The 12,757-nt window shown below is 43.3% G+C and overlaps 1 protein-coding gene across 5 annotated transcripts in view; it reads left to right on the top strand.

Annotated features, from left to right (window-relative positions):
- The window catches only part of BCL2L13 (BCL2-like 13 (apoptosis facilitator)), a 91,234-nt gene that overhangs the window by 8,917 nt on the left and 69,560 nt on the right, over positions 1–12,757 (top strand). For all 5 annotated transcript variants that reach the window (XR_550892.1, XR_550890.1, XM_008578197.1 and 2 more), the window contains exon 2: positions 7,511–7,681. Coding sequence is in view for 2 of the 5 variants with exons in the window: in XM_008578182.1 (XP_008576404.1) it covers positions 7,561–7,681 (121 nt within the window). In the remaining 3 variants the exon portion in view is untranslated. The remainder of the gene's footprint in view (positions 1–7,510; positions 7,682–12,757) is intronic.

Here is a 12,757-nt window from a genome sequence, read left to right as displayed (position 1 = left end):
CTTTCTTTTTTTTTTGTAACCGGTAAGGGGATCGCAACCCTTGGCTTAGTGTCACCTGCACCGCGCTCAGCCAGTGAGTGCACCGGCCATCCCTATATAGGATCCAAACGCTGTGCTCCCAAGTGCCGCACTCTCCTGAGTGCGCCACGGGGCCGGCCCTTTTTTTTTTTTTTTTAAATAAAGATGACCAGTAAGGGGATCTTAACCCTGGACTTTGTGTGGTCCCCACCACACTCTCCCAAGTGAGCCACAGGCCGGCCCTGGGATGACTTTTCTAAAGAAGAAATCTGTTAATATTCTTCTCTTGCTTAGAACCTTTCAGTGGTTCCTTATGGTGTTCTATAGTAGTTTTTAACCTGTTCGACATCGTGTTCTAGTTTGAGTTTCTAATGAAAGAAGTAAAGTGATTTTTCTCTCCAGAACAAATGCTCATGTACACAGAATTGCTTACAGTTTTAGGAGATTCATAGATGCCCATTCATAGACATGGTTAAAATAAGTTCTGGCCTTTAGGATAAAACCCAAATTAGGATCCTGTAGCCTACAAGGCACACGAAATGCTGACTGCTCCTTGCTCTTGTTAAGCTAATAATCCCCTGATCTACTCATGCCAAATTCTTTAGTAGTTTTTTTTTTTTTCCTTTTTGTCTTTTTTCGTGTCCGGCAACGGATCGCAACCCTCAGTGTCGCGCCCATACCGGACCGGGACCGGCAATGAGATCGCAACTCTTGGTGCCGCGCCCACACCTCGCTCAGCCAGTGAGCGGGAACCGGTCTGTACGTGGGATCCGAACCCTCGGCGGGAATGCCGCTGCGCTCCCAAGCTGCGCACTGTAGCAGTGCGCCACCGGGCTGGCCCAGTAGTTTTTATATTATTTCATGCTGTTTCAAAAAACTTCTGTGCCTTTTCCTAATCTTCGTGTCTGACATTCATCTCTGTCCCACCCCCCAGCTGGTTCAATTAGTGAACACCTCCTCATGTTCCAGGGTTGGCTCAGATTTTACTTTATAAAGCCTTTCCTGATTTCCACTTCCTTTTTCTCTGCCTCAGAGAGATTTGCCTGCTTACTCTTTTTGGTTTTCCTCCCCCTCTCTCATGGATACTGACTTGTATCATTAAAGAAGAGAAGAACTTTATTCTTATTTGTGTATAGGCAGTATTTTTGTTTTCCTCCACTTGTTTGAAAACTCCTGAGGGCAGGTGATTTATCATATTTGTCTTTGTGCATAATGCCTATAGATTATAGCTTAAGAAATGTGTGTTTGAATGAACACAAAAAGTTATCAGAAGCATCGCCTTCTATTTCAATTCTAGAATGTATAGTCATGCATCACTTAATGACAGGGATACATTCTGAGAAACACGTCATTAGGCAGTTTCCTTGTGTGAATGTCACAGAATGTACTTACACAAACCTAGGTGATATATCCTACAACACACCTAGCCTATATGACATGACCATTGTAATCTCAAGGGACCACTGTCGTATATGTTGTTGTTGTTGGTCTGTAACTGTAATTGTACTTCTAGATGTAATTGTATTACTAGGTCTATTTGTGGACTTTTCAGAATTAGAAGATTTTTCTAAACTACAAAGTTAGTCTTGTAATCTTCACATGAAAGTAGTAGTAACTTGTTCCAGTTAGGTCTTAGTTGCAAACAACATGAACTGATTCTGTCTTAAACAGAAAAATGACTTATGGGAAGGGTGTTGGGTAATTCAAAGAATGGATGGGAAAGCTGGAGAATTAAGCTTTGGTGACAGGTAGGAACAAGGGAAGAGTTGGCTGTAGACTCAATCAAGGTTGGGCCAGAGGAGTAGAATAGTTAGGTCACTGCTACTGGATTCTTGCCACTGCTGAACTCGTACTACCACCTTCTCTGTGAATTATCTTTAAATGTTTTAAGGCCGGCCCGTGGCTCACTAGGGAGAGTATGGTGCTGATAACTCCAATGCCACGAGTTTGGATCCCCTGTAGGGATGGCCGGTTAGCTCTCTGGGTGAGCATGGTGCTAACAACACCAAGTCAAGGGTTAAGATCCCCTTACCGGTCATCTTTTAAAAAAATTTAAAAAAATGTTTTCCTAGGTTCCAAATCCCAAACCCCAGGTGGGAGCCCTCTGACTTGACTGAACCTAGATCACATATCTGTACCCTAGGTGCCAGGGAACATGAAGAAAAATCTTTGGCCCATTTTAGCTTTTGTAGTGGGGGCTAGATGATTTCTGTTTCTTTTCTTTTTTTTTTTTTTGTGACCGGTAAGGGGATCGCACCCTTGGCTTGGTGTTGCCCGCACCGCGGTCAGCCAGTGAGCGCACCGGCCATCTCTATATAGGATCTGAACCCGCGGCGGAAGCACCACTGTGCTCCCAAGCGCTGTACTCTCCCAAGTGCGCCACGGGGCCGGCCCTGATTTCTGTTTCTTTTTTTTTTGTCTTTTTCCATGTCCGGCAACGGATTGCAACCCTCAGTGTCGCCCCTGTACCGGACCGGGACCGGCAACGGGATCGCAACCCTCGGTGTCGCTCCTGCGCCTCGCTCAGCCAGTGAGCGGGAACCGGTCTGCATGTGGGATCCGAACCCTCGGGCAGGAGCGCCGCCGCGCTTCCCAAGCGGCGCACTATCCAGTGCGCCACCGGGCCAGCCCCCCTGATTTCTGTTTCTAACCAAGGTTTACACAGTGTGTGGTGCTCCATAGATAGGAAATTGGGTACAGATGGCAGGCAGGCAAAAATATTGTATAAATAAAATAAAAAGGCAGATGTCTACTACAGTGCTGCTGTTTGTCCATACTTGACTGATGGACCTCAGAAAACTTATTTTACCTCTATGAGTTTCCCATATAAGTAAATTTGGAACACTGTCTTCCCACTCTTAAATGGTAACAGTGTAAAAGTATGATCAAATGTTTTGAGCTCTTCAAGAGTAATACACCCTGAAAGAATGCAGTGGGTTTGTCTTTCATTCCTGTTAAGTAAGCTGTAACATTTTTCCCCTTTCTTCGGAATATGTATCAATAATTTTGAAATACCCTTCTGAAGTTTATGGGAGCTTTTTTTTTTAAAAATTTATTTTATTTATTGAATCAAAATCGATTATACATATTTTGGGGGTTGAACATTGAGATATGTTGATCAAATCAATATTACTAGCATATATATTGTTACAAATCATAATTATTCTTTATGCCCCTTGTCCAATCCCTCCCCTTCCCCCATTCCCTCCCCCTGCCCCCTCTAATTACCCTAGATTTCTTCTCTCCTTCTGAAAGAATAATGGCTGCTCTGTTAACTTGTTGCCTAGATGATCTGTCCAATGCTGAGAGATGTGATCAAGTCCCCCAATATTATCATAGAGCAGACGCTTCTTCTGTCACTCTGAAATGGGCTTTATGGAAAGAGACATCCTCTTGTTTTCTTTTTCTCTGCTGGTGACCCTTCTTTTCTTTTTCTCTGCTGGTGACCCTTCTTGTGTGAATGCACTCCAGTGGTTGGCGGACCATCTGCGTGGTGGTTGTGGCATCTAACCACTTTTGCAGTAGCCATGGTTATTGTGGTGGCTGTGGTGGGCCACCCACATGGAGGGGCTGTTTTTGGCATGCTCCTTGGCACTGGCGGTATGCCTGGTTGTGGGGTGTGTCTGGTCCCCTTCTCCATGCCTCTGGTCCCTGGGCAGGCCCCAAGGCTCTGGCACCATGTACCTGGTTGTGGGAGAGGGGTCCAGTCCGCTTCTCCATGTCCCGGGTCCCAGAGCAGGCCCCGAGGTACTGGCGCAGTGTGCCTGGTTGTGGGAGAGAGGACCATTCCCCTTCTCCTTGCCCCAGGTCCCTGGGTGGGCTCCGAGTTGCTGGCATGTTGTGCCTGGTTGTGGGAGAGAGGTCCAGTCCCCGACTCCATACCTTGGGTCCCTGGGTGGGCCCCAAAGTGCTGGCTCAGTGTGCCTGGTCGTGGGAGAGATGTCCAGTCCCCTTCTCCTTGCCTCAGGTCCCTGGGAAGGCCCCAAGGTGCTGGTGTGGTGTGCCTGGTTGTGGGAGGGGGGTCCACTCCCCTTCTCCATGCTTCAGGTCCCCAGGCTGACCCCAAGGTACTGGTGCAGTTTGCCTGGAAGTGGGAGTGGGGTCCAGTCCCCAGATCCAAGCCTCCAGTTCCCAGGCAGGCCCCAAGGTGCTGGTGGTGTGCCTGGGCCAGAACTAATTTTTTGTCCTTTGCTTCTAACATGGGGGAACTTCCTGTGGGAACCAGTACTTAAGCTGTGTGGTTGTTTAAATTGCTACTTTGCTGCTGTTTCCCTAAGGAAGGCATTTTGTGCAGCTCAGGGTTTAATGGTTGACCTTATAGGTACTTCCGGCTCTCCAGAGACCTGGTGGATCTGTGTTCTGTAGAGTCTCTGATCTGGGCCTGAGTTTTTTCATCAAACCGCACCCCATGCAGTTCTGCATTCCTGACCAGTCTCCTCTGAGTGGTCCTGTGCTGATTGGGGGGCAGATCGGCTGTCTTGCTGTGTCCCAGTGTTCCCCTGGTGGGCACGTCTCCCCCATTACCTGTGCTCCAAACACTTCTCATGGGATGGGCTCTGTGCTGGTCCCTTGTGATGACTCACCAGCCTCTGAATAGCTCCCCTTTTTCAGTTGTTCTGGCTCCTCGCTCCTGCGTGGGTCCATGGGAACCCCGTTAGTTGTCTTGCTGTCCTGGGGGCCACCAAGGCCCTCTTCTCCCCTGCCACCTCCAAGTAACTCCATCTGAAGGGCACAGCTATGGCTTCTGCTGGCTCCTGCTCCATGCGCACGGCAGCTCAAGCCTTAAAGCAGCCGCGGCCCGAAACGCTCAGAGCAGTTTTTCTTTCTCTCATTGTGGTTTCTCCCATCTTCATGAACTCCATAGGTCTTTCCTCCTCTTTCCCTGAGCTCCAGCAGCTCTGGTTTGGCTGATGTTACATTTTTATAGTTATAAATTTGGTTGATTTGTGGGAGAGAGTGATGCTGGGGACCGTCTATTCCACCATCTTGATTGGATCTCCTCTATGGGAGCTTTTAAAGTTGAATAAGGTAGGCCTGTTGTTTGGTTTATTGGATATTTTGATATAGTTTAGTAGCATTGTTCCCTGAAGGTAGAAGCAATAGGGACTTTTAAATGTTGGATATTGGGGCTGACGTGTTAGCTCAGTTGGTTAGCATGTGGTGCCAGTAACACAGTAATACCAAGGTCCAGGGTTTGGTTCCAGTATCGGTCAACCACCAAAAAAAGAAAGAAAGAAAGAAAATGGTGATATTACACTGTGCCAGTGCCTCGGGACCCGCCCAGGGACCCAAGGCATGGAGAAGGGGACTGGACCTCTCTCCCACAACCAGGCACACCAAGCCAGTGCTTTGGATCCTGCCCAGTGACCCAAGGTATGGAGAAGGAGACCAGACACCCCTCCCACAACCAGGCACATGGCACCAGCATCTTGGGGCCTGCCCAGGGACCAGAGGCATGGATAAGGGGACCAGACACACCCCACAACCAGGCATACCGCCAGTGCCAAGGAGCATGCCAAAAACAGCACCCCCATGTGGGTGGCGCACCACAGCCACCACAATAACCATGGCTACTGCAAAAGTGGTTAGATGCCACAACCACCACGCAGATGGTCCGCCAACCACTGGAGTGCATTCACACAAGAAGGGTCACCAGCAGAGAAAAAGAAAAGAGGATGTCTCTTTCCATAAAGCCCATTTCAGAGTGACAGAAGAAGCGTCTTCTCTATGATAACATTGGGGGACTTGATTACATCTCTCAGCATTGGACAGATCATCTAGGCAACAAGTTAACAGAGTAACCATTATTCTTTCAGAAGGAGAGAAGAAATCTAGGGTAATTAGAGGGGGGAGGGGGAGGGAATGGGGGAATGGGAGATATTGGACAAGGGGCATAAAGAATAATTATGATTTGTAACAATATATATGCTAGTAATATTGATTTGATCAACATATCTCAATGTTCACCCCCCAAAATATGTATGCTCAATTTTTTTTTTTTTCCTTTTTGTCTTTTTTCGTGCCCGGCAACGGATCGCAACCCTCAGTGTCGCGCCCGTACCGGACCGGGACCGGCCACAGGATCGCAACCCTCGGTGTTGCTCCCGCACCTCGCTCAGCCAGTGAGCGGCCAGTCTGTATGTGGGATCCGAACCCTCGGCGGGAGCGCCACCGCGCTTCCCAAGTGGCGCACTGCAGCAGTGCGCCACCGGGCTGGCCCTGTATACTCAATTTTGATTCAATAAATAAAATAAATTTTTAAAAAAACGAGAGAAAATAAGAAATTAACTTTCAGAATTAAATAGAGAATTTAAATCTGCGCAAAAAAAAAAAAAAAAAAAAAACCAGTGATATTAGTAGTAACCATGAATACATTTCTTTTCGGGTTCTTTTTGGCAGCTGGCCAGCATGGCGATCTGAACCCTTAACCTTGGTGTTACAAGGTGGTGCTCTAACCAGCTGAGCTAACTGGCCAGCCCCTTGGTGTTATGTATTTCTTAAAAAGACAGTATTTAACTATTCTAAGTAGATTTTCATGTTATCTCTCTTTTTCTCTCTTTATATGGCCACTCTTATTTTGTGTATTTCAAATTCTGCATGCATTTTTAAAAATTATTATTCCATTATTGTAGGACATTTCTCTTAGTTTGCTTATCACAAATGTTAAATTTTGCCAGCATTGCCTGTCTCTTTTTTCCATTGTTATCTGAACCTCTCTTTTTTTCCTGGATATTTGTTGAGATCTTAAAGCAGTCCATATTGTTTGTTGTTTTAAAAAGAAAACAAAGTTATTTGGAAATCTCTTAAGAGTGGCATGAGACATTTTGGTGTGAAACAACTATGATGTGGTAGATAAAACAGCTGCCAGGTCTATGTGCGAAGGTGAGAGTTGTGGTTGTATAGATCAGGGTACAAGTTAGGATGCCTAACGAAGAGGTTTAGATGCGAGTGGCTTAAACCAAGTCTAGGAGTGAGTGGTCCAGGCTGGTCAGTCCAACTTGTTGCTTTACCATCCCGTAGGGTCGTATCCTTGTTTGAATGTCAAGGTTACGTCACAGGCATATTAATATTCCAAACCATAGAAAGGAGAAAAGCCAGTCTTTCAGGAGAGACCCACAAATTGCACGTATAACTTGTACTTATTCCTCTGGCTCAGACTAATGGTATAGAGCACATGAAGTTGCAAAGAGGACTGGGACATGTAGTCTGCAGCTGTGTACCCATGGGCCTAACTAAAAATTTAGGTGGCTTTATTACTAAAAGAAATAATAGAACATGTACTGAAGTGGGGGTTGGAGGGCATGTTCCTAATGTTTTTTTGCACTGAGTTCCATTTGTAAGTAAATTAAAGTTACATTTTTTAAGATTGCTGGGGGGAAAAAAAGTCTTAGAAGCATTTATTTTGGTATTTACTTGAATAATTGGAGTCAGTTGAAAAATGTACTGGTATGTAGTATACTTTAAACTGAAAAAAATACTTTTATGTTTTTAGGTTTCACACATCTGTAAGTAGGCCTCTTTGGAGCTGTGCCAGCCCATTCAATGGCGTCCTCTACTACTGTGCCTCTAGGATTTCACTATGAAACAAAGTATGTTGTTCTCAGCTACTTGGGACTGCTCTCTCAGGAGAAGCTGCAAGAGCAGCCTCTTTCTTCCCTCCAAGGTATTATCTTCGGTTTATGTGGCTATATTAAGTTGTAATAAGGACTTCATATTTAAACGTATATGTATCTAAGTTATTCATGTGTATGGTTATAAGATCAAAAGATATTAATAAGCTTATAAAGAATAGCCCCTTACCCTCTCTCTTCTCACCCCTTGGCCCATTCTCAGAAGCAGCTACTTTTGATGCTTTTTGAGAGCATAATATTTTAAATGATTGCCATTGATACAGGTAAAAGTGTACTATGTATGTGTAAATTTATAGAAATCCATCTGTCTTTAGAGATTTCACACTTAATATGACATGATTATAATTACATAATTATTTTTAAATTTTATAATAACGTTTTTTAATTGACTATTTCAGGGATATTAGATTTATACAATAAATTCATATATCTGATAGAGAGTTTTTAGCATAATTCTTTGTATTGTGAAGTTGTATATGTGAGAGGGTTTTCAGAAAGTTCACAGGAAGATTCATATTATCTTTTAATTCCATTTTTCCACGAACTTTTTTTTTTTTTTTTTTTTTTTGTCTTTTTCCGTGTCCGGCAACGGTTCGCAACCCTCAGTGTCGCCCCCGTACCGGACCGGGACCGGCAACGGGATCACAACCCTCGGTGTTGCCCCCGCGCCTCGCTCAGCCAGTGAGCGGGAACCGGTCTGTAATGTGGGATCCGAACCCTCGATGGGAGCGCCGCCGCGCTTCCCAAGCGGCGCACTAGCGCAGTGCGCCACCGGGCCGGCCCCTTCCACGAACTTTTTGAAGTACTCTCATATTCTTTAAATAATTTGCCAAACTAAGCTTAAAACAGTTACTGGAGTCTGAATTAGTCTTTTTCATTAAGATGTAACGTGATCTTCTTAATATTCTTATCTATAAATTTCTACTGTAGCTGTGGAGGTATTTCTTACTTATCTGCTGCCATTCTAGCTTAAGAAGGGGTAGTGTTGAGGATTCAGAAATGATGGAATCCAGTAGGGTGGATGACAGATGTTCTAGCAGTGCTACTATAAATACCCTAAGGTAGGTTGCTATTTAAACAAAATTACATTGAATGACTAAAAACTTGTAAAAGAAAACATGATACCAAATATTTAATTTATAATCTCACCAAACTCACACAGCAACTATTTTGCTTTCTGTTGACTTCTGATCTTTATCAGTATACACAGTTTTTACATAGTTGTAATCAGTTATTTGTGATTTTTATTTTTTAATAAATTTTATTTTAAAACTTGTTTATAGTTTCTATTCATCTCCTTCATTATTGTATGTCTAAATGATTTCCAGTTTTTTAAAAATCAAGAGCACTGCTGTAAGATTTTTGGTTTACCGTAAAAGCCTTCTCACCTGGACCACTTGGGCTTGTAATAGAGCTTTCATGGAAAAAGTCAATTTAAGAGAGAATCATAAGTAAAGAGATTATAAGAAATTTTATTTTAATTTAAAGTGTTAATAAGTGTATATTTATTTAATAATTTGATATAGGACCAAGGCTTTTTCTGTGAATATATGGGTCTGTGGATTGGAATTCCGTGACATCTTTCTAGCATTTATTTAAAGTGGAATAAGAACATAAAGACACTTACAAAAGAATCTGACTGAAGAATCATCTGGATTTTGATGATTTACTCCAGTCTATTACAGTTGTTTCTCTCATGCCAAACTTAATAACGGTGTTTTTAAAGCAATTTGCTGAAGCATTTAATTTAACTTTCATAGAAACATCAGTTCTCTGCACAGTCATATTTCAATGATGTACATGTTTTTAAATAAATTACACTAATTTAATGACAAATATAACTTTCATAAGGAGGTTAGGGGAAAAATAACTTGATTCTTAGTAAGCATACTACTTACACAAGCATGCTACAGAGTAGTCTACTAGCTCCCTGTGCTCAGTTTTCTGTAGGCGTGTTCAGTATATGAAAAACTCTAGTGGGTCACTTAATTCAGCAAATCACTTAAGTGGAAGTCAGTTAAGAGCACTTCCACTATATATTGCCCCCCCCCTTTTTTTCAGTTATTTGCCAAATTATCTAGAGGCAAACTACTGAATCAAAGAGTTATCATACTTTTATGGGAATATTGTCATGTAAAATAAATATGTGGCCTACAAATTGTCATACCATATCTTTTTTTAAGTTTTCACATGTCATCTTAAAAACTAGTTATAACTTCTGAAAATATTGGATCCCGTTGATCTAAAACTCAGGTATTTACACCCGGCAGTCATCCGCAATGATGGATGTATAGGAAGTCTAACTGAGCAGTTGCCTTGATAATGGTTAATGCCTAAAAGAGTGGCACACCTGTGTTAGGGATTTTGTCTTTACAGCATTTTAGTTTGGGAGTAAAGATTCTGAATTAATTTTACGAAGCTTATGCGGTTTACATACCTCAACCTCATAGAACACAGGTGGTAAAAGTATACATTAAGACTCAGTGGATTAGAGCAAGATAAATTATATATTCCTCCCCTGGCCCCCCCAAGATTATGTCCTCATATGCCAAATATATTCATTTCATCCCAATAGCCTCCAAAATCTTAACTTGTTCCAGCATCAACTCAAAAGTCCAAAGTCCAACATTTCATCTAAATATCATTTAAATCAGATATGGGTGAGACTCAAGGTGTGATTCATTTTCTGGCAAATTACCTCCATCTGCGAACTTGTGAAACCCAATAAGTTATGTGCTTTCAAAATATAACATGACAGGTATAGGATACATATTTTCATTCCAAAAAGGAGAATTAGGAAAGAAGAAAGGAGGGACAGGTCCCAAGCAAGTTCAAAACCCAACAGGTCAAATTCCATTAGATTTATAGGCTCAAATTCCAATGGGTCAAATTCCATTAGAATTCCTTAAGGCTTGAGAATAATCTTAATGCTCTGCCCTCCAGGTCCACTGGGATAGAGAACATGCTTTCTGGACACACTGGAGTGGGGGTCTCACCTTCCTGACCCACTGGGACAGAGGTCTCACCTTCCAGACCCAGTGGAGCAGTGGTTCTGCCATCGAAGCTTTGCTGGGCAGGGGTTGGGCTCCCATGACTTCTGGTAGCCCTTACCCCCCTAGTTTTGTGTGATTCCTCCCCTGTGGTGGCTTTGTGTCTGCACTCCCTACCTGGGCCCCATGGCTCTACAGAGCTGGGTTCCTGAGCCCATGGCTCTTCCAGGAGGCCCTATGCTTTGAAATTTTGGTAGAGTCAGCCATGCCCCTATGGCTCTACTGAGTGCCACACCGGGGCTTGCTGGAACTGCATCTGGGGCAATTGAAGGTTGTGTTGTAGTGTGGGAGCAGAGGCTGCAAAGTGAGTCAGGGCAAAGTCCCGTAGTCACTTTCTTTGAAACCTTCCTGCCCCCAGGGCTCTTGAGCTCTAGGTCTGTGATGAGAAGGACAGCCCTGATGATTTCTGAATTGCCTTGGGGGTCATTCTTCTACTGTCTTGGAGAATACCTCCTAGCCTCTGTTGAGATGGCTGGCCCATACTAACCTCCTTATCAAATGGTTGCTGACCACACTCTTAATGTTCTTTACCAAACAGGCTTTCTCCTTCTTTTCAATATGGGTAGGCTGAGAATTTTCCAAATCTTTAAGTTCTCCTTCCTTTCTGGTAAACGATTCCATCTTTAAATCATTTCACTCTTCTTGCATTTTAATATAAGCAATTGAGAGAAACCAGGCCCCTCCTTCAACATTTTGCTTGGATAGTTCCTCAGCCAAAGAGCCCATTTCATTGCTTGGCTGTTCTACCTTCCACAAAACCCTAGGACACAAACATAGTTCAGCCTAGTTTTTTGCTACTTTATAACAAGGATAGTTGTTCCTCCATTGTTCAATAACATGTTTCTCATTTCCATCTGAGATCTCATCAGAATGGTCTTTACTGTCCACATACCTGCCAACGTTCTGTTCAGGACTATGTAGGTATTCATTAAAAAAACTAAGTTTTTCTCTACAGTTCTACTCTCCTGAGTCCCCACTAGAATCACCTTTAAAGGTCTGTTCATGGCAATGTAGGCTTTCTCTGGCATGTACCTCAAAACTCTTCCAGCCTCTACCTATTACCCAATTATAAAGCTGCTTCCACAATTTTAGATGTTTGTTACAGCAGCACCCTCACTACTTCGGACCAGTTTTCTTAGTTTGCTCAGGCTCCTATAACAAAATACCGTAGACTGGGTGGCTTATAAACAACAGAAGTTGATCTCTTACAGTTCTGGAGGTTGGGAAGTACAAGATCAAGGTGTCAGCACATTTGGTTTCTGGTGAGGGCCTGCTTCTTGGTTCATAGGCAGCTAGCTGCCTTTTGGCTGGAACTTCACATGGAGAATGGGGAGTGGGAGTTCTCTGAGGCCTCTCTTATAAGGGCACAGGTCCCATTCAAGAGGGCTGTGCCCTTGTGACCTAATCATCTCCCAAAGGTCCCATCTCCAAATACTATCACATTGGGGACTAGGTTTTAACATATGAATTTTGGGAGCACATAAAGATTCAGCTTATTGCACTCATCAAGGACATACAAGGATGCTTGGTTCATTACAGACTACCTCACAATAATCAACCTTCAAAATTAGATGCAGCGAAATTCACTGAAATCCATTCATTTGTCTCATTCGATACTTTACTAGGGCCACCTGCAGAATCCCATTAGCAGGATGAGGTTATTGTGGAGTGTTGATCTCAGCGATCTACTTCAGGACCCCAGATGTGGCCAAGTGAATAAGTCCCAGAGAGTACTGATAGGTCTTATTAAAGAAAACTGCTGAGATTCCTTCCCCTAGAATGTGTAGATTGTTCCACTGGATCAGTAATATTAATCCAAACGCAGTAGGAGTTGTTGGCAACCATACTCTTTAGCCAGGATGTCATCTAAGGCCAGTTTGTTATCCATTACAAGTCTTTAAAGGGCATTTAGATTTACTGATATTTTAGGACTTGTGCTGTCTCATTGGCTGTAAGGATAGGTTCTTCATTATTACCTGTTGGGCATGATAGGGAACAGTATTAGTTCTGCCTTATGGAACCAGGAGTCTGTATATCCCTGAGTAGGACACCCTTCTT

The sequence above is a fragment of the Galeopterus variegatus genome, unplaced genomic scaffold (assembly GCF_000696425.1).
Source record: "Galeopterus variegatus unplaced genomic scaffold, G_variegatus-3.0.2 Scaffold73, whole genome shotgun sequence".
Lineage (NCBI taxonomy): Eukaryota > Metazoa > Chordata > Mammalia > Dermoptera > Cynocephalidae > Galeopterus > Galeopterus variegatus.
This window is presented reverse-complemented; position numbering and strand designations above follow the sequence as displayed.